The sequence below is a fragment of the Bufo gargarizans genome, chromosome 3, assembly GCF_014858855.1.
Source record: "Bufo gargarizans isolate SCDJY-AF-19 chromosome 3, ASM1485885v1, whole genome shotgun sequence".
Lineage (NCBI taxonomy): Eukaryota > Metazoa > Chordata > Amphibia > Anura > Bufonidae > Bufo > Bufo gargarizans.
The window spans coordinates 94,135,159-94,156,357 of record NC_058082.1 but is presented as its reverse complement, the minus strand read 5'-3'; the positions used below and the strand labels follow the sequence as shown (position 1 = coordinate 94,156,357).

Sequence of the window (21,199 nt, the reverse complement as noted above, 5' to 3'; positions counted from 1 at the left end):
AAAGACCCTTTAAGGGTCCTTGACACTTTGATAATGAGCATTGCTTAATTGTTGATTCTTGACCAAATCAACCTTCCACATCAAGCACTAGGATGATGTTTTATCACATTTTGAAGGACTTAGCCAGAAAAGACAATAGAAGAAATTACTAAAGAGACTGAAGATGGATGGAGACCACCATAGACATAAACACCACTTTAAGAATATTGAAGACTAGACAATGAGGAAAACGCCTAAAAAAGATGTTGGATACTTTCAAATAGCCCCATTTTAAATGCTCTGTTAAAATGTATGGAGCCCTACCACCATCGCTGGAAAGATCATCTCAGTAGTAGAGGATCATTTACCTAAATTCATCATCAGGAAGAGGACTGATTTGAAGGGGTGCTGAGTAAAGGTGGCCATACAAATTAGATGAACATGCGTACGGTGGTGTCCCAACTGTCCGCCAGAGGCAGATGGCAGAGGAAAGAAGGATCGGGCATATTGCCATGTCCCATCTTCACAATGAGAACATATGTACGCCTGGTTGAACCAACTGTGCATATGTATGAGGGATCGGGGGGAATAGCTGTCAGCTGAACCTACCGTCAGCCAACTGGTGTGGTACTATATGATGTCAAAAAGGTCATGATCTGGATTTGATTAAAAGCAGTATTTCATACATGTCATCTGCAGCTAACGAAAAAGAAATGAGAAGCTAAGGTGGACAATCTGTGGCTCTCCGGTCAGGTCTAGGGTGGAACGTGTTGCTGGAGAATAGATTTCATTTAGGAAGAGCCATGCACAGACCTGGTGACATGTTCCAGTGACAGAAGGGGTAATGCATGACAAGCCAGACATCTGTACTTAGTAATGATTTCACGCATTTGGCATCAGTCAGAAGCGATTAGCCAAACTCGGCTTTGATTACAAGCAATAATCGCACAGATACTGCATGATGAGACGGTGAAGTAAAAAAAATCTGCCATAATGACCTCATACGTCTCTCCATGCTGCTACATTACAACGCCATTAGGTTTACTGCATACGTTTCAGATTGTTTTTATTTGGGCATGGGAATATTAAAAGGCTGCATACAGTGGTGCAGACTGAAGATACTGGGCCTCAATGCAAAACCCACCTCTACTATGAACCAATACTGGTGTCTTATGTGGCAGATGGGTTTTTGGGCTTCTTCAGGCACCAGAGCCCAGGTGCGAATGCTACATCTGCACCTCCTATAGCTATGCCCCAGGTGGTACCTGTATTCGATATAAATATAAAGACGACAGCAGAAGGACGTATGAATTTTTTCTGCATTGCTGTAATTTGCTGCAAATTTACAGAACGCTGCATGTTGTTTGATAAATATGGAGCACCTTTAAAAGGGGTTATCCAAGAGTATAAAGTGTCCCCCCATGTGCCGGGGCCCACACATAGAATATACTTCCCTGTGGCGCTCCTGGTCCCTGCACCGCCACTGCTGCTTCTTCCCGTGCACGGATGAAAACATCCAGTGACGGGGGGAGGAGGGGGAGCAGCCAATGGCAGGCCGGGACGGGGATGAGCCTCCCTAGAGTCACCCGCGATGCTAGGGATGCTCGTTCCCGTCCCCGCCTGCCATTGGCTGCTTTCCCCCCCCCGACACCGGATATTTTCATCTGTGCACGGGGAGAAGCTTTAGTCTAAGGATATCACTTCTGTTTTGACAGAACCCAGCCCCTTACTGGAGTGAGATTGTGACATTTTTTGAGACATTTCAAAAAGTCACATTTGATATATACCTACCTGCCTAGCGAACTATGCCTACTTCCGATCTACATTTCAAAAAGTGGCAAGAGCGGCGCAATAAGTTAAAAGAAAAATTTAAAAGTTATAGCTTCGGATCATAGATTTAGATTAAGTTTTTAATGCTGTTTCCGTACAGCATTAAAATGTATTGGCTCTGTGGAGTCAAACTTCGTCTAGCCCGAAGTCATGCAAGACTTTGGTGAATTACTACTGTATTCATAGCTGTGTGTTTAAAAACTATTTAAAATGGGAATTTGAACTGGGCTTTGGTATCAAGGTAAAAGCCAGTACCAAAGCCCACTTCAGATTACCATTTTAAACTATTTTTAAACACGCAGATAAGAATACAGTAGCAATTTAGGGCTCTTTTTACCCCATTAAAAGTGTCCTGTCTGACCCAGGAAGAAGTACGGTGGCGTCTTAAAAAGATTGAAATAGACAAATCGCCAGGACCGGATGGCATACACCCCCGTATCCTAAGAAAATTAAGTAATGTCATAGCCAGACCCTTATTTCTGATATTTGCAGATTTTATACTGACAGGGAGTGTCCCACAGGATTGGCGCATAGCAAATGTGGTGTCAATATTCAAAAAGGGTCCAAAAACAGAGCCTGGAAACTATAGGCCGGTAAGTTTAACATCTGTTGTGGGTAAACGGTTTGAAGGTTTTCTAAAGCTACTTTCACACTCACATTTTGTGCAGATCTGTCATGGACGGATCCGTTCAGATAATACAATCATCTGCATCAGTTCTGAACGGATCCGTTTGTATTATCTTTAACATAGCCAAGACGGATCCGTTTTGAACACCACTGAAAGTCAGTGGAGGACAGATCCATTTTCTATTGTGCTAGATTGTGTCAGTGAAAACGGATCCGTCCCCATTTACTTACATTGTGTGTCAGAACGGATCTGTTTGGCTCAGTTTCGTCAGACGGACACCAAAGCAGAATGGAGACTCATCGGAGGCAAACTGATGCATTCTGAGTGGATCCTTTTCCATTCAGAATGCATTAGAATGCAAACTGATCCGTTTTGGACCGCGTGTGAGAGCCCTGAACGGATCTCACAAACAGAAAGCAAAAACGCGAGTGTGAAAGTAGCCTAAGAGATGCTATCTTGGAGTACCTCAATGAAAATAAGCAAATAACCCCATATCAGCATGCCTTCATGAGGGATCGGTCATGTCAAACTAATAAAATCAGTTTCTATGAGGAGGTAAGTTCTAGACTTGACAGCGGCAAATCAATGGATGTCGTGTATCAGGACTTCTCCAAAGCATTTGACACTGTACCACATAAAAGGTTAGTATATACAATGAGAATGCTTGGACTGGGGGAAAATGTCTGTATGCTGGTAAGTAACCGGCTCAGTGATAGAAAACAGAGGGTGGTTATTAATGGTACACACTCAGATTGGGTCACTGTCACTAGTGGGGTACCTCAGGGGTCAGTATTGGGCCCTATTCTCTTCAATATAGTTATCTATGATCTTGTAGAAGGCTTGCATAGTAAAGTGTAAATTTTTGCAGATGACACTAAACTGTGTAAAGTAATTAACACTGAAGAGGACAGTATACCGCTACAGAGGGATCTGGATAGATTGGAGGCTTGGGCAGAGAAGTGGCAGATGAGGTTTAACACTGACAAATGTAAGGTTATGCACATGGGAAGGAATAATGCAAGTCACCCGTACATACTAAATGGTAAAACACTCGGTAACACTGACATGGAAAAGGACCTAGGAATTTTAGTGAACAGCAAACTAAGCTGTAAAACCAGTGTCAGGCAGCTGCTGCCAAGGCCAATAAGATAATGGGTTGCATCAAAAGGGGCATAGATGCCCGTGATGAGAACATAGTCCTACCACTTTACAAATCATTAGTCAGACCACACATGGCGTACTGTGTACAGTTCTGGGCTCCTGTGAACAGACATAGCAGAGCTGGAGAGGGTCCAGAGGAGGGCAACTAAAGTAATAACTGGAATGGGGCAACTACAGTACCCTGAAAGATTATCAAAATTAGGGTTATTCACTTTAGAAAAAAAGACGACTGAGAGGAGATCCAATTACGATGTATAAATATATCAGGGGTCTGTATAAATATATCAGGGGTCAATACAGAGATCATCTATTTATCCCCAGGACGGTGACTGTGACGAGGGGACATCCTCTGCGTCTGGAGGAAAGAAGGTTTGTACACAAACATAGAAGAGGATTCTTTACGGTAAGAGCAGTGAGACTATGGAACTCTCTGCCTGAGGAGGTGGTGATGGTGAGTACAATAAAGGAATTCAAGAGGGGCCTGGATGTATTTCTGGAGCGTAATAATATTACAGGCTATAGCTACTAGAGAGGGGTCGTTGATCCAGGGAGTTATTCCGATTGCCTGATTGGAGTCGGGAAGGAATATTTTTCCACTTAAGTGAGGAAAATTGGCTTCTACCTCACAGGTTTTTTTTTTTGCCTTCCTCTGGATCAACTTGCAAGATAACAGGCCGAACTGGATGGACAAATGTCTTTTTTCAGCCTTATGTACTATGTTACTAATTCACTGAAGTCTCGCGAGACTTCGGCAGAGACAAAGTTTGGCTCCATGGAGCCAATACATTTTAATGCTGTACGGAACGTTTTTTGATCCGAAGCTCGATTCGTTCATGCTTAGCTCAGACTACGTACACACATATATTTCCCCTTTCTTTCATAATATTTTTTAAATATAGTTAATAGTTTTACCAATAGTGTGTGTCCACTTTTTCCTCCTTTTTATTTTATAAATTGTTTTAAAAAATATAGGTATTCATTTAAGGGCTCTTTCACACTTGCGTTCTTGTCTTCCGGCATAGAGTTCCGTCGTCGGGGCTCTATGCCGGAAGAATCCTGATCAGGATTATCCCAATGCATTCTGAATGGAGTGAAATCCGTTCAGGATGCATCAGGATGTCTTCAGTTCCGGAACGGAAAGTTTTTTGGCCGGAGAAAATACCGCAGCATGCTGCGCTTTTTGCTCCGGCCAAAAATCCTGAAGACTTGCCGCAAGGCCGGATCCGGAATAAATGCCCATTGAAAGGCATTGATCCGGTTCCGGCCTTAAGCTAAACGTCGTTTCGGCGCATTGCCGGATCCGACGTTTAGCTTTTTCTGAATGGTTACCATGGCTGCCGGGACGCTAAAGTCCTGGCAGCCATGGTAAAGTGTAGTGGGGAGCGGGGGAGCAGCATACTTACTGTCCGTGCGGCTCCCGGGGCGCTCCAGAGTGACGTCAGGGCGCCCCAAGCGCATGGATCACGTGATCGCATGGCACGTCATCCATGCGCATGGGGCGCTCTGACGTCACTCTGGAGCGCCCCGGGAGCCGCACGGACAGTAAGTATACCGGCTCCCCCGCTCCTACTATGGCAACCAGGACTTTAATAGCGTCCTGGGTGCCATAGTAACACTGAAAGCATTTTGAAGACGGATCCGTCTTCAAATGCTTTCGGTACACCTGCGTTTTTCCGGATCCGGCGTGTAATTCCGGCAAGTGGAGTACACGCCGGATCCGGACAACGCAAGTGTGAAAGAGGCCTATATTTAGTATAATGTTTATTTTTGTGTGTGTCAAATATACAAACACATATATTATACTGTAATTCCATTTATAAAAAAAAAAATTTTTAAGTCTAAAGCCTAAAATATCCAAATTTCCCTAAGATGAATACCTTATGGGGTCAATATTTAAAATCAATGGTCACTTTGAAGGAGTTTATATTGTTTTGGTGCTGTACAACATCTGTACTGGCCGTACGGTGCCATAGAACCAGCAACAGAAAAATAGGCCACCAAAATATGCTCCAGTCCTTTGAAGTCCTGCTGTGGGCCAAGCCAGTAGATAAATTACACAAGTAGCGTCCATTTTCACAGTACAGCTGTATTTTATAAAATATGTCAATGTGATTTTAATGTTTACCTTTGGGAGAGAAAAAAAACACATTTTGCACGCTTTTTCCAAAAACGTGTTACTGCATAAAATCACAATGTACCTGCTGCATGTGGTTTTGCTGTGTGTTGTCATACTGTTCTCAGGGGGTACTGCAACTACTTATGGAGATCAAAGCTGGCATAGGGAGTTTTACTGGCAATGCCCCCTGGGAAGAGTTATGCAAATTAGCTATCCTCCAGAAGGTATACAACTCTCTCCAGTGCCACCTATAGGAAGCGACCCTGTAAGTCAATGGCTGCCTCTTAAAAGAGCCTTGAAACACGAACAGGGATGTTATCCAATCCAGAGACACCTACAAAACTTACGATACAATACATCTGTGTGGAGCCTCAGCCTAAAATATATAGGACACGTGCAATCGTGGCCAAAAGTTTTGAGACTGGTACAAATTTTGGTTTTACAAAGCTTGCTGCTTTGGCGTTTTTGGAGCTTTTTGTTAGATGTTTCTATGCTACACTGAAGTTCAATTTTAAGCATGTCATAAGTTATTTTTTTACTTTTATGGACAAATACATTAAGTTCATGCAAAGAATATTTCCAGCGTTGACTCTTCTTTTTCAAGACTTCTGCAATTCACCCTGACACGTTGGATATCAGCTTCTGGGCCAAATCTTGACTGATGGAGACCCATTATTTTCTAATTAGTGCTTGGAGTTTATTACAATTTTTGTGTTTTTATTTGTCCACCTGCTTTTAGAGGATTGGCCACAGGTTCTCAATGGGACTGAGATTTGGGGAGTTTACCGGCCATTGACCTCAAATTTCTATGTTTTGTTCTCCAAGCCACTTAGTTCTCACTTTTGCCTCGTGATATGGTGCTCCATCATGCTGAAAAAAGCATTGTTCATCACAAAATTGCTCCTGGATTGTTGGGAGAAGTTTCTCTCAGAGGACAGCATTCTTTATTCATGGCAGTGTTCTTAGGCAAAACTGAGTGAGCCCACACGCCTGGATGAGAAGCACCCTCCCATATGAATGGTCTCTGGATGCTTTACTGTTGGCATGACACAAAATTCATGGTAGCACCTTTTCTTCTCCAGACAATCATTTTCTCAGATGTCCAAAATAGTCTGGAGGGGGCTTTATCAGAGAAAATAACTTTATCCTAGCTCTCTTCAGTCCAATCCTTGTCCCTGATGTTATTATAGGAGAGAAGTGGCTTGTTTGAAGCCCTTCTTGACACCAGGCCATTTTCCAATAGCCTTAGCCTCACCATGCGTGCAGATGCACTCAGACCTGCCTGCTACCGTTCCTAAGCAAGTTCTGCACTGGTGGCGACCTAATCACGTAACTGAATCCTCTTTAGGAGACAGTCCTATCACTTGCTGGACTTTTTTGGGCTCTCTGAAGCCTTCTTCACAGCAACTGAACCGCTTTCCTTAAAGTTCTTAATGATCTGATAAATGGTTGATTTAGGTCTAATCTTATAAGCAGCAAAGTCCTTGCCTGTGAAGCCTTTTTGGTGCAAAGCAATAACTGCATGTGTTTACTTGGAGGTAGCCATGGTGAACAGAAGAAGAAAATGATTTCAAGCACCAACCCACTTTTTAAAGCAACCCACCTGCTCTTCTCATTCAATCAGCAAGTCCTTGTTAGTACTTTTTCCTGAGCTAACAGGAAGATGACTGAATTATGTTAGCAGGTCATTTTGCAGCAGGGAAGAAATGCAGTAGAAATTGGATTTTTGTGATTACGTACATTTGCACGACACGGAATGCTTGTACTATTATATAAAAGCTCCCAGGCAATAAAGAGAAATCCACTATAGACCATGCTATGCTAAGGCTGTCATACAGACCCCAGGCAGACCGCCGGTGGTGAACTCATACACAGCAGAATAGGAATAAGATGGTGACCTAGTGAGAATGCTTTAGCAATTTTATTTTTACCAATGCTATGGACTACGTGTCATGGACATTACCTTGGCTGCCATTCTTAGGTATAGTTTGTTCTGATCTTCGGCTGTTCCCATCTTTTCTCTCTTGACCAGATCTTGAAGGCTCTGGTGGTCATCATCATGGAAATAGCGGACCCTTTCCTTATCGACGTGTGTCTCAACCTGCAACACCAAGCAATGCACAATGTATACAAATTTTAAAAAAAGTCACCTTATGATATCCACATACACTAGCTGCAATACCAGCTACAACCTTCGGTCAAGAGTGGTGCTTTTTCCGGAAGAAAGCAGAATTTTTTTGCTTTGTTCATCTTTCGTTTAGGATACACGCTGGAGGTGTATGTCAGGTGTAGAGATAAGATCGATTCTAATGAATAGACATCTCATTAGCAGGAGTTCTTCATCTGTGAAGGGCTGTCCCCACAGATGAAGATGCACCTACCTGCCTGTTGATTGACAGGACCAGACATCTAGCCCGGGCCTGACAATCTGGGCCCTGCGCCACTGCCCCGAGTAGCGATACAGGAGCCAAAAATCAAGTTTTGTTTCAAAAGCAGCAACCGCGCCTGCGCCCGGACCCAAAAGTGTAGCTTTGGTGCCTGCATCGCTTCTCGGAGCAGCACCGAATGGGCTAGACCAGGGATGCTCAACCTGCGGCCCTCCAGCTGTTGTAAAACTACAACTCCCACCATGCCCTGCTGTAGGCTGCAACAGCTGGAGGGCCGCAGGTTAAGCATGCCTGGGCTAGACTGTTAAGGCCATAGGCAAGATGTCAGCACTGTCTCAATCACATCCTGCTTCCTCCATCGCTGGAGACCAGCACAACGCAGGAATGGTAGAACTGCAATGCATCAAAAGGATCTACGGCATACATACAAGCCCCAAAAAAACGACACAAAAATGTACCAGTTGTCTTTTTCGCCTTCCTCCCCTCGGCTCTGCAGGACCTGCCATGGAGTTTATGGGCCAAGCTCTCCCGGATAGGTCAGTTTTGACCAGCAGAACTTCTTGCTCTTCACCAGCTTCTGAGTTCTGCAAGCAAATAAGAAAACATGGAGACAAATCATGATCAGCTTCCATCTATTGTTCAAGTGCCACCCGCAGCCCCCTGAAGAGATAGAGGCATGAGGCTTCTGACCATGCTCCATTCATCAACTCATTTTCCAGCAATGCTCCCCCATCAGTGATGCCAAACTGGCAAATTTCCATTTCCATAAATTCAGAATAAAACTTTCAAGGTGTTGGAACAGTTTGAACTAAATATTTGCATAAAGTACTTAAGTGGCGGCGCTGGACTTTTTCTTACTGAAGTGGATATTAAATTATTCAGATGTGCAGAAGGCGTTTAGCATTTATTGCTAATGAATCTCGCTGTGTGTTTCTGCCCTTTACTAAAAATGATTAGGCCTCTCCAGCCCGGGAGGGGTTTTATATGAGAGTGAAACGGAAAAAAAAAGTAAAATAGAAGAACATTGGAATCAGGGAGGACGTGGACATTAGATAGCGAGCCTGCTGATACTCAGTGACCGTACGGGAGAGACCTGCCGAGAGATACTTTGTTGTTAAGGGCACATTTAAACTGCATTTTCTCCATATTTCAACCTTTCGCTGCCTGGGCTTCAGAGCATTTTTAACACTTTGGACATACACAAATAAAACATGAATTATAAAAAAATAAAACTCTTGTATATTATACCACCATCTCTGAATGTAGACACCATTGTGAAAATGTCACCAGCAATTTACACTCATCGCACCTTCATGCAATTTTGCTTTAAATATTCATTTAAAGTTAATGGCTAAAAGTCCAACTCAAACTGAGGCAGAAGCGCCAAAGTTCCAGGTCAACATAGACAAACCTTCATAAAAACATCTGAACTGTACAAAGCAAAAATCTCTGCAATCCAGATGCCGGTAAAGACTGCTCAGATGTGCAACTTTAGTAAGAAAACAGGGGGTATTGGGGGGGCTTTTGGGTGTGGGTTTCAGCATGGATTTAGTGCTGAAAACCATTCCGTGTTGAAACGGCTTTCACTGCTTTCAACTGGAGACCGCGCCGCAGTCCATGCTGCTGATCATTTTTGTTGTGCAGTTTACCAGACCGCGCTGAGAAGGTTTAGGTCCATGTTTGGCGGAGTTGGACCCTTGGCAAAGTCAAAATGGGAGCCTGCTTGCGGTTAAGCTCCATTCAATGGAGCTAAACAGAGTGGGTGCACTCCATACAAAATGTAAACCCTTGGTAGAAACCGTAACAGTTTTCTGCTGTGGCATGCACGGCGCCTTGTCTGGACATACCCTAAATGTGACAATCATACGGCACATGTCCCCTCTAGTTAAGATCATACTTCTGTGGTTGCAGGAAGGCTTTATAGGGGACACATGACAGTAAGCGCTGAAGAGGACCATACACAGACAAGTAACGTCTGCTGAACCCCCTGACTGCAGTGGGACCAGATGACTGCCTTATATCATATGGGGGAATGCCGAACCACTGCTGACAGATCACGTCAGGGGTAAAGGAGGGTTGGGCGTGCTGAATCTCTCGCCATGTGAGAACTTAAAATAACCAACAGGGTTTCAGGTCAATCGATAAAATAGCTATTAAGATTACAAAATACTGCTATTCTTGTTCATGGGCTCTGTGCGGTATTACATTTCACAAAAACCCTTAAAAAAGATGGGGGTTTACATGGGTTGTCCAGAAATGTTATATTGAGGAGGACAGGCCACCAATATTGGATTGGCGGGTGTCCGACAGCCCACAGCCACTGATGATCTGTTCTGCAGTATCTCCGGTGCTGGAATCACACGGCTCCATCCATTGTGTAGTGGGTGGAGCTGGTTACTGCAGTGCTGCCCCCACTGAAGTGGATGGGAGCAGTGCTGCTGTAACCAGCTCCACCCACTACACAGAGGATGGAGCCGTGTAGTTCCAGCACCGGAGATACTGCAGAACAGATGATCGGCAGGGATGTGGAGTGACGGTCCCCCCATCGATCAGATAGGTCATCAGTGTAATACTACGAGGCAACAAATTTAGTGAAATTCGCCACCAAGTTGTATGTTCTACTGCCAAAGAAAATGTAATGGAGGGAAAATATGTCACCTAAGACACATGAAAGAGTCAAGAAATATGTAAAAAAACGAAAACAAAAAAAACATGATTAATAAAAACAACACAAGCACAAAATCAAGAACTGGCGCTCCTAATGTATGGCGGACACTGTTTCGACCAGAAAATTAACCAAGAGGCTTTTCAGTAAAAGAGATGAGTGCTCGTGAAGCCATGAAGAAATCAGCATGTGCTCCTCGCCATCAGTGATGGTGTTTAGTATGCCGGGAAGGGAGGAAGCAGACACCGTCCATGTAATATTACACGAGAGACAAGATACAAGAACACTTGGGAGACGGCGCAGACAGAAGAATGACAATAGCCGCCGCAGAATTATCCGCTGAAAACCCTCCTGCTTTTATTTTATTTTCTAATAACCCACTGTCCTCCCCGATGATTCTCTGTGCGCAGTTTTCCCTCTGGAAACTTGTTAAAAAAAGCTGAAAAGCTGTAAGACAATAAGAAAAAAGCGTCTTATTTAGGTTTTACTAAGCTTATCTAAAAGATAAAAATAATGAAATTCACTCTGGCATGGCAGTTTAATTGCTGCTCGGGACATTGTATTTTATCAAGGTGATAACCGCTCACCCGCGACCTCCATTCACATCCAGAGCTGCATTTAAAATTCTGCTGCTCTGCTGTGGTACTGACTGTATGCCTGTACTGTATACTAGGCTGAAGTAGGGAAAAAAGACCTAAACCTCCGGGCATGCATGTTCGATTAAAAGGGTTTTCCAAGACTTTGTAAATGGATAGGTCATCAGTATCTGATCGGTGGGGGTCTGATTCCCGGGAATCACACAGGGCAAAAGCCTTTTTTGGAGATCCGGTGACATACCGGGGGCTCTCCATGGCGCTACCAGGAAGCCCAGTGACATCACCGGTACTGATGGGCGGGACCTAGCACTGCCCTAGCCAGTAAAATGGCTAGGGCAGCTCTAATCCCGGTCAATCCCTTTAAGATTTCAACATGCCCAATATTTTTATTCTCAGGAAAGGAGAGTTGGGAGGAAATCACTCATTTGGCCAGTGTACGGCCAGCAATTTATAATGGGATTCTAGCATCTGTGGCATCCTGCATCTAACAGAGAACAGCCGGCCTGAGATCTCCAGATCCGCCCAGTGCTGCAGATCCCACAGATTATAATGGGATCGGGCTGCTTTCTGGCATGAGTCCCGGCTTTTGGCTGAACAAATGCAATGGGGTTCTTTTTTATAGCTGGAAGGCAGCCAGATCTCATTATAGTCTATGGGGTCCGGATCCCGAATGCCGCAGATGTGAACGGACTTTAAACTGTTTGCAGCATGGATGTCGGCATAGTTATGATGGATCCCAGCAGCAACCAGCTAAAGCCTGACTGCGAATAGGTGATAAGGCACGGTCCAACGTTACACGGTTATGAGGCACACACCACTGTCCTACTCGCATAGAGACCACGGCCCGAGGGACAAATAAAGCGAAAATTATCTTATTACAACGAAACATAAGAAATGAATAGTAAAATAGTAGGGAAAAATGACACCGAAAGGGACTAGGAGGCACTCGGTAAACTACTTTAGGCAAATAAAATGATGGGAAGATTTAAAAGATGGTTGACTCATTCAAAAGGGGCCCAAATGCAGGTCTACAGAGACGGAATATTACTAGTTACAGTATCGGACATTGATCCAGGGAGTTATTCTGAGTGACATATTTGAAGACTAGAAGAGCAACTGGCAATTATGTCAAAGGTTTTGTTTTGCCGTCTTTGGATCGAAGCAGGTTAATCGAGGGGACTCATGATCACGTACTAAAACGGTTAGCTATTTACTTGAAGGGGTTTTGCAATTTTGTAAAAGCGAGACCTCCACTGATCCTGCTTACCAGGTCATGGTACATCACTATAATAATAAAGTGATATTACCTTATGACTGGTCGGGCCTGACTTCTGGGACCACCACCTGCTGCCCTACACTGCAGACGGGCACCCAGGCCACCCGTCTGAGGAATTACGCCGCAGCTCCATCCACTCTATTGCTCAATTGCAGTTCCATTGAAAAGTAGGTGGCCAGGAGTGCAGCAAAAGGAGGAGGCATCATGCACCGTATCTTCAGTCTGCATCTGTTTAGCATTTTTTGCAGATTGGATTCAGACCTATTCATTTCAATGGGGCTGCAAAAGATGTGGACGGCATACTGTGTGCTGTCCGCATCCGTATGTCTGCTCTGCGGCCCCGCCAAAAAGTTAGAACATGTCCTATTCTTGTCCATTTTGGAGGACAAAGATAGGACATTTCTATAGTTTGAAAAAAATGGCATCATGCACTCGGCCAGGATCTGTATTTTGCGGAATCACGATTTGGAGACTGCAAAACGTATACGGTCATGTGCATGAGCCCTTACTTGGGATTCCTGTGCATAAACGGATAGCATATCCTAAAGATCCCTTTATAAGAATGCCCTGTTAAATGTGCACTATATAATAGCACAGCCGCAGGAGGCAGGGGTGACCGCTTCCCCCTATATATTAGCTACTTTCTGGGGTAATCGTTGGGGGCTGTTGGGGATTATCTCATTAAAGGAATACTTCACTCCCTTCCTCTGTGTTGGTGAATGCTAACTTTCCCTTAGGTGGAATGTCGTGGCTCTTCAATGGGATGATCGACAAAGATCCCAAAAATATTTAACCCCCCCCACCATGCCAGTCCTGAGAGCGTCCAGAAACATTTACATACAGATGTGGGATTGGCATCAGCAGCTATTCTAGTAACCTCCTAACATTCTTGCAAAAAGTCTTAAACTTCCAGAAATTAATTTAAGGAAATTCTTAACAAAAAAATAACTTATGTAATAAAAATATAAAAAAAATCTTTATGTTGGGGGAAAAAAAAGCAAAAAAGTCCATTGGCAAATCCTATAAGCACAGCGCAAATATAGCTAGCAATCATGGCTGCCTGGGACGGGGGCCAAGGAGCTTCCATCTCCAAGTCTGGGTTACTGTGAATTAATTTTCCACCTCAATACTCTGCACACACTAAGGTTTATCATTTAAAGGACCAGCGAGTGAGGAGAGCGCAGTAAATTACTGCCAATGATATGCTAATGGCTTCAGCAGGTGATTTATTTTTAGATTCTTTTAAATTACTTTGGTCATATCTTGGCATGCCATGAACACAGTCGATTTCAGAAGATACAAATAAGGAAGAAGCAATTAACATTGTGACGCTTCATGGTGGGACTTAATTGCCTTTAACGGTAAAAGAAACAGGAAACTAATTCACTTTGCCCACAACGAGAAGTGACTTCTGAAACGAAGGGGGGCGGGGGGGACACAACTTTTTAATAGGAAGTCTCTTACAGTATTTTGTAAGGACTAAGGTGAAAGGACCAGGAACGTTTCTGATTACTTTGAGGAACCTACTTGATGTCCATGAAAAGATATATTACAGGACACAACTGAACCCGCTAAATGTCCCCACACCAAAATGGTAAGCAGTGGCTTAGGAAGATGTATACCCCCCTAATAAAAAATCAAAAAAAAATCAAGGAGCTTCGTATATTATTCACACTTCAGTGATTTCCATCAGTGATCAGGATAGGTCATCAGTTATAAAATCTTGGAAAACTCTTTTCAGTAAAACAGGAATAGATGCTGGTAGTTGTAGACCACGTACTTTGCTCGCTTCCATTTTGTCCCCATTCATTGTCAATTGGGACAAGACTGAATTGAAAGGAACGGAGTGCACCAGAAAAAATTCTGTTCCGTTTGGCTGTGTCCCCGTCGCAGAAAAAATAATGCTGCAAGCGTTTTTCTGTCCGCCATGTGGTGTGAAGCAAGACGGATCCGTCCTGGGACACAATGTAAGTCAATGGAGACGAATCCGTTTTCTCTGACACAATTTGCCAGAATAGAAAACGGATCCGTCCCCCATTGACTTTCAATGGAGTTCATGACGGATCCGTCTTGGCTATGTAAAGATAATACAACCGGGATCCGTTCAGAACGGATGCAGATGGTTGCGCTATCGGAACGGAAGCGTTTTTGCTGATCCATGACGGATACAGCAAAAACGCTGGTTTGAAAGCAGCCTAAAAAAGGCATAGAAAATGATAAATGAGACGGCCGTCCCATTCCCGCCCCCTTTTTAGAGCGGGAAAAAGCCTCAGATTGTGGTGCAAAAAACTGGTGTATATCAGATAGTAAATGAACTCCAAAGATCTTACAGGGGTACTCTGGGCTTTTCTAAAAATCCGCCAGCCTTCTGACCTGTGAAGGCAAGATGGGTTCCTCAGTACTTAGCCCAGTGTCACCACTGCGCTCACTCCCATGACTGGCTGCCGGCTCTTCTGTTCAAGGTCCGACCAGATGTCTTTCAGAGTCTTCCTGTTCAGCTACATTTACAGAATGCGGCTGGACAGTAAGAATGTGTGTAGAGGTGATCTACTGCTGTGTCTGCAACGGAGTTTGGGTACGTCAGGCCCCCCCGTGCCCTGTCCATGCTCTATAAAGTATGTCCGTCCTGTGTAGTGTAGGACTCATCTGCTTCCACATGCGAGTCCCACCCTCCGTCCAGTCCCCTACCATTAACCAATCCTCAACTAACCTTGTAAAGGGGAGAACCTTGTTGGGCCAAAGAGGGTGAAGAAATTCTTGCAGACTTACACATAGAAAAGTGTCCTTTTATTTTCCAGTTTTTGGGGTAAGTGTCCCTTTAACTGGTGCGGCATCCATCTTTGTAATCAACTTTTTCGAAGTAAAAAGCAAGAGAGAACAATGCTTTAAACGCTAATAAATAATGAAATTACAGATGAAAGACAAGTTTAATTGATTCATTAATTCTTTAGCAGGATGAAGCCTCAAGGTAATTATGGTAGAATCTAATTTACAAAAAAAAAAAAAAAATGTAACTCATTTATATGGCAGAAGATACTTTGAAATTCAGAATAGGGTACTTGAGGTGAAGTTACTACTTCAAACTTCTCAAGAAGTGTTATATATTAGTGGCTGCACGGAGTAAGATGGCTAGATAGCTGCCAAAAACATCCATATAAGAGCCACAGCCCCGCAGTGCCAATAAACCACAACCTGGACACCAAGGGGCTTTACGCTGATCTAAGTTTGTAGAACAGAGGGCAACAGGGGAATCCGGACCATACAGACACTAAAATGGTAGCATGTTATAGCAGTGTGAAGCCGGCCACGTATGTTCTTCAATGATTTTTTTGCTCATGATAATAACATCTGCCTTTGCCAATGGTTAAAGGGGTTGTCCCACGATAAATATTCTACAGTTTTCAAACCAGAACCTGGATTTGAATACTTTTGTCATTGCATGTAATAAAAAAAAATTATTTATATATACAGTACAGACCAAAAGTTTGGACACACCTTCTCATTTAAAGAGTTTTCTTTATTTTCATGACTATGAAAATTGTAGATTCACACTGAAGGCATCAAAACTATGAATTAACACATGTGGAATTATATACATAACAAAAAAGTGTGAAACAGAAAATATGTCATATTCTAGGTTCTTCAAAGTAGCCACCTTTTTGCTTTGATTACTGCTTTGCACACTCTTGGAATTCTCTTGATCAGCTTCAAGAGGTGGTCACCTGAAATGGTCTTGCAACAGTCTTGAAGGGGTTCCCAGAGATACTTAGCACTTGTTGGCCCTTTTGCCTTCACTCTGCGGTCCAGCTCAACCCAAACCATCTCGATTGGGTTCAGATCCGGTGACTGTGGAGGCCTGGTCATCTGGCGCAGCACCCCATCACTCTCCTTCATGGTCAAATAGCCCTTACACAGCCTGGAGGTGTGTTTGGGGTCATTGTGCTGTTGAAAAATAAATGATGTTCCAACTAAACGCAAACCGGATGGAATAGCATGCCGCTGCAAGATGCTGTGGTAGCCATGCTGGTTCAGTATGCCTTCAATTTTAAATAAATCCCCAACAGTGTCACCAGCAAAGCACCCCCACACCATCACACCTCCTCCTCCATGCTTCATGGTGGGAACCAGGCATGAAGAGTCCATCCGTTCACCTTTTCTGCATCGCACAAAGACACGGTGGTTGGAACCAAAGATCTCAAATTTGGACTCATCAGACCAAAGCACAGATTTCCACTGGTCTAATGTCCATTCCTTGTGTTCTTTAGCCCAAACAAGTCTCTTCTGCTTGTTGCCTGTCCTTAGCAGTGGTTTCCTAGCAGATATTCTACCATGAAGGCCTGATTCATACAGTCTCCTCTTAACAGTTGTTCTAGAGATGTGTCTGCTGCTAGAACTCTGTGTGGCATTGACCTGGTCTCTAATCTGAGCTGCTGTTAACCTGCGATTTCTGAGGCTGGTGACTCGGATGAACTTATCCTCCGCAGCAGAGGTGATTCTTGGTCTTCCTTTCCTGGGGCGGTCAGCATGTGAGCCAGTTTCTTTGTAGCGCTTGATGGTTTTTGTGACTGCACTTGGGGACACTTTCAAAGTTTTCCCAATTTTTCAAAATGACTGACCTTCATTTCTTAAAGTAATGATGGCCACTCGTTTTTCTTTACTTAGCTGCTTTTTTCTTGCCATAATACAAATTCTAACAGTCTATTCAGTAGGACTATCAGCTGTGTATCCACCTGACTTCTCCACAACGCAACTGATGGTCCCAACCCCATTTATAAGGCAAGAAATCCCACTTATTAAACCAGACAGGGCACACCTGTGAAGTGAAAACCATTTCAGGTGACTACCTCTTGAAGCTCATCAAGAGAATGCCAAGAGTGTGCAAAGCAGTAATCAAAGCAAAAGGTGGCTACTTTGAAGAACCTAGAATATTACATATTTTCAGTTGTTTCACACTTTTTTGTTATGTATATAATTCCACATGTGTTAATTCATAGTTTTGATGCCTTCAGTGTGAATCTACAATTTTCATAGTCATGAAAATAAAGAAAACTCTTTGAATGAGAAGGTGTGTCCAAACTTTTGGTCTGTACTATATATATAAAAAAATCTGTCATTGCATGTAATAAAAAAAATTATATATATATATATATATATATATATATATATCCAGAAAAACGGGCGGCACTCCGTTGGATAAAAGTAAGTGAACCTTTATTCACCCAGGTGGTGCAACGTAAAAAATCTAACTGCTGTTTGATCTTTTTTTTTTATTTCTCTGTCCTGCTCACTGAGATAGAAGCACATGCTCAGCTCCATCCTTCAACTATAACTAGCTGCAGCAGAAAGGACACACAATCTGAGAAAGGACACGCCACCTGAGCTGCCAGCTTGTAATAAATCTAGCAGAACAATTCAAGCATTGAATATGGAGATCTCTGGACCCATGTGAGATACAGGGCAGGTTCTAGCTTTGTTAGGCTGAGTTCACATCAGCGTTTAGCCTTTCCGTTGTCCTGCTCTGCTATAGGACGGATTCGGCACCTAACTGAGCCGAACGGAGCCCACGGACCCCATACACTATAATGGGGTCCGTTAGATTTCCACTCAGAGGAAGATTTTTGAAGCAGAGACAAAAGTCCTGCATGCACTGCTTTTGTCTCCGCTGTAGGAAGAAACAAGGGGTCGCCATTGATGGTAGGTACGTGTCACCAAGGTTCCTGGCCTCAGTAAGGTAAGAGACGTTTTTTCTCAAAGTGTCAGTTTTGCAGATTGCAGTCTGACACTTTAGCTGTTTTAGTATTGGCTGCAAAGCTAACCAGTGACGGCTCTTATTGGGAGTAGACAAAGGGATGGGTGGGTGGCTACTCCCCACGTTCCAGGCCAGGCCTTGGTTTGGGATAAAAAACACAGGCAGCACTGTCAGGTGGGGTGGATTACTCCTCTCTGACAGTGGAGCGCTGCCAGTCTCTGTGTTGGGGCCTGGGAGTTTGGGCCGGGACTAAGGCCTGCTACCTTGTTTGTGGGAAAGATTCTGCTTTATACAAGGACTTCTGCGTTACTGCCTGGTGTGAACGAACACCAGAATCAAGGTGACAGGTTTTTTTCTGGAAACTGATTTTTTTTTTTTGTCACTTACTTAATGTGTGAATAAACACTGAACTGTTTAAGAAAAAAATTAAATAATAATAAAATCCACCCCACCTGACAGTGCTGCCTGTGTTTTATATCCCAAACCAAGACCTGGCCTGGGACGTGGGGAGTAGCCACCCACCCATCAGAAATCCTCCTCTGAGCAGAAACCTAACGGACCCCATTATAGTGTATGGGGTCCGTGGGCTCCGTTCGGCTCAGTTATTTGCCAAATCCGTCCTTTCCATTCTCCGGCTCCTATAAAAGAGCAGGAGAACGGAAAGGCTGAACGCGGATGTGACCTCTGCATTAGAAAGAGGTTGTCCTATACTATATGATGTCTGATTTTCATTTTTTACATTAATTATGGGATAACCTTTTAAGTGCAGCCAGCCAGGCACTGTGGTATCCAGAGGGGAAAGAGTGGACTGAGAACTTAAAGTAGCCCTGGAAAAAAAATGTGGCCCCAATATTGTAGGTGGGTCCAAATTGACAAAAGGCGGGGCAGCACAAGTAGATGGGGCCAATACAGGTTGGCAGAGTGAGCAATACCATAGTGCAGCACAGAATACCATCCCAAAGAACCAAATGCCACAGTGCTGCACAAAATACCTCCCCAGAAGCTGACCATCAATAGTTGCCATTTTCTGTCCTGCGCCTCCTCCAATTTGCTCTAAAAAATATATGGAGCAGGGGACTTAGGATGAGATGTGGGCCAGAGCACCAAGCCAGCCCTACCTTCAGCATAATGCCTGGACTTTCTCTAGTAATGACCCCTATAGAGGTATGTACCTGGCCAGCGGTAGTGAGGAGAGCTCAGTTGGCCCAGTGGACATTGGTCCGCTGGGAAAATTCCCTGTAGAGTCTATGGGCAGTCCGCCCCTACTTGAAATGCTAGGACATCTTGAGCGACCTGCTCAGCTTGCGTCATGTCAATTGGTCACGTGACACAAGGAAAGCAGATCACCATTGTGGCCAGTGATTGGCAGCAGTGGCGTCAAAAATAAGCAGATCTTGACAGCAGAGAACCTGAGTGAGGCAATGGAGGCCAGGGAGTGAAGGAGTAAGGGCACAGCAGCAGGGAGCAGGTAAGTATGCGTCCCTTTGCAGGTCTGCCCAGGAGGGGTTGCCAAAAGCCCCCTAAAAGTGGACAACCCCTTTTGTCCACGTATTTCATCATATTTAAATGATAGAGACAGTAACATGGTAGCCATTAGCCACGTTTCAGTCCTAATGGTCCTTCTTCAGGCTGGGAAAGTAGGAGTATGATGCAACTCCGTCCACACGTGTATGAAGTGCTAGGAAAACGGCGGCATTCCTGGAAGTTAGAACTGCGCATGGTGTTTAGACAGGACTTAGCACTTGGAATAAGACGAAGTACCTGACAAGAGGAGTAACATGAATGTGGACATGTCCATTCTATTTATGGGATGTTATAAAATGAAGGGGACTTCCAGTTCCAGGAGGGGCTTTGTTATTGCAAACAAAGACATTACAACATGATGGAAAAATCACCAAAGTCCAGGCTCGGTTTCTCATTGGGATTTTACCAGATTGCAGGAGATTGCTATGACTTGTAGTTCACCCACCGTCTGTACAGTCCTTCACGTTCTAAACCCATGCAGAACAATGAAAAGTAACTTACGGCAAGCAGCGGGGCACAGCTACTGATAGAGCCTGGGCAAGACTGCACACATTATTCATTCTATTTAACACAATAATGCAAAAATCAATTGTAATCCTGGTGGTTACGCCTGGCTGGATCTTCACACAGGATTCCTAATGACTCTGCTCCAGATGCAAGGAGCAAATTATAAAGTTTGCCGTTACTGAAAAGATTCAAAGTTACGATTACGAGGAACGTACCCCGCACCCATTCTGCTCGGCAAGTCACGGGACCATTCAATATCGGACATGTGTTTGAAACTCCACATCATGGGCAAGTTTTCTATATTAGGGTTTTGTAGTAGAAACCATCTGAGAACCACCACCTTTCCAAAGAGGATCAATTTGGGTGACAGGGGAGCAGCACTTGGGAAACTAGAAGAATGCCGGAGACATTTATGTGGCGGGGGGGGGGGGGGGGGGGGCTGTCACAATGATCTGGCGACAGCCTAAATAACAATTCTGCTTTCACCACCCCTGTGCATACCACAACCTGATGGTACAAGTGTGCAGGGTATGTGGGCTCCACCTAACAGCTATCACTCGCTTGCAGCGCTCAAGATAAGGCCCCATTCACACGACCGTGGGACTCCTGTGCCTGTGTTGCGGAGCGCAAATCGAGGGTACTCTGCATTGCGGGGGCGACCGATTGACTTCACTGGGTCAGCAATCCGCAAGATGTGTCAAAAGATAGGACATGTTCTATCTTTTACATGGCGGAGGAACAGACCTGGAAGCCCGTGGAAGAGCTTCCGTGCCTTTCCACC

At 44.1% G+C, this 21,199-nt stretch overlaps 1 protein-coding gene across 1 annotated transcript in view; it reads right to left on the bottom strand.

Moving 5' to 3' along the window:
- The window catches only part of CWF19L2 (CWF19 like cell cycle control factor 2), a 137,285-nt gene that overhangs the window by 50,589 nt on the left and 65,497 nt on the right, over nucleotides 1–21,199 (bottom strand). The window contains exons 11-12 of the mRNA XM_044287021.1: nucleotides 8,560–8,685; nucleotides 7,678–7,815 (exon numbers count right to left, since the gene is read on the bottom strand). Coding sequence (XP_044142956.1) covers nucleotides 7,678–7,815; nucleotides 8,560–8,685 — 264 coding nt within the window. The remainder of the gene's footprint in view (nucleotides 1–7,677; nucleotides 7,816–8,559; nucleotides 8,686–21,199) is intronic.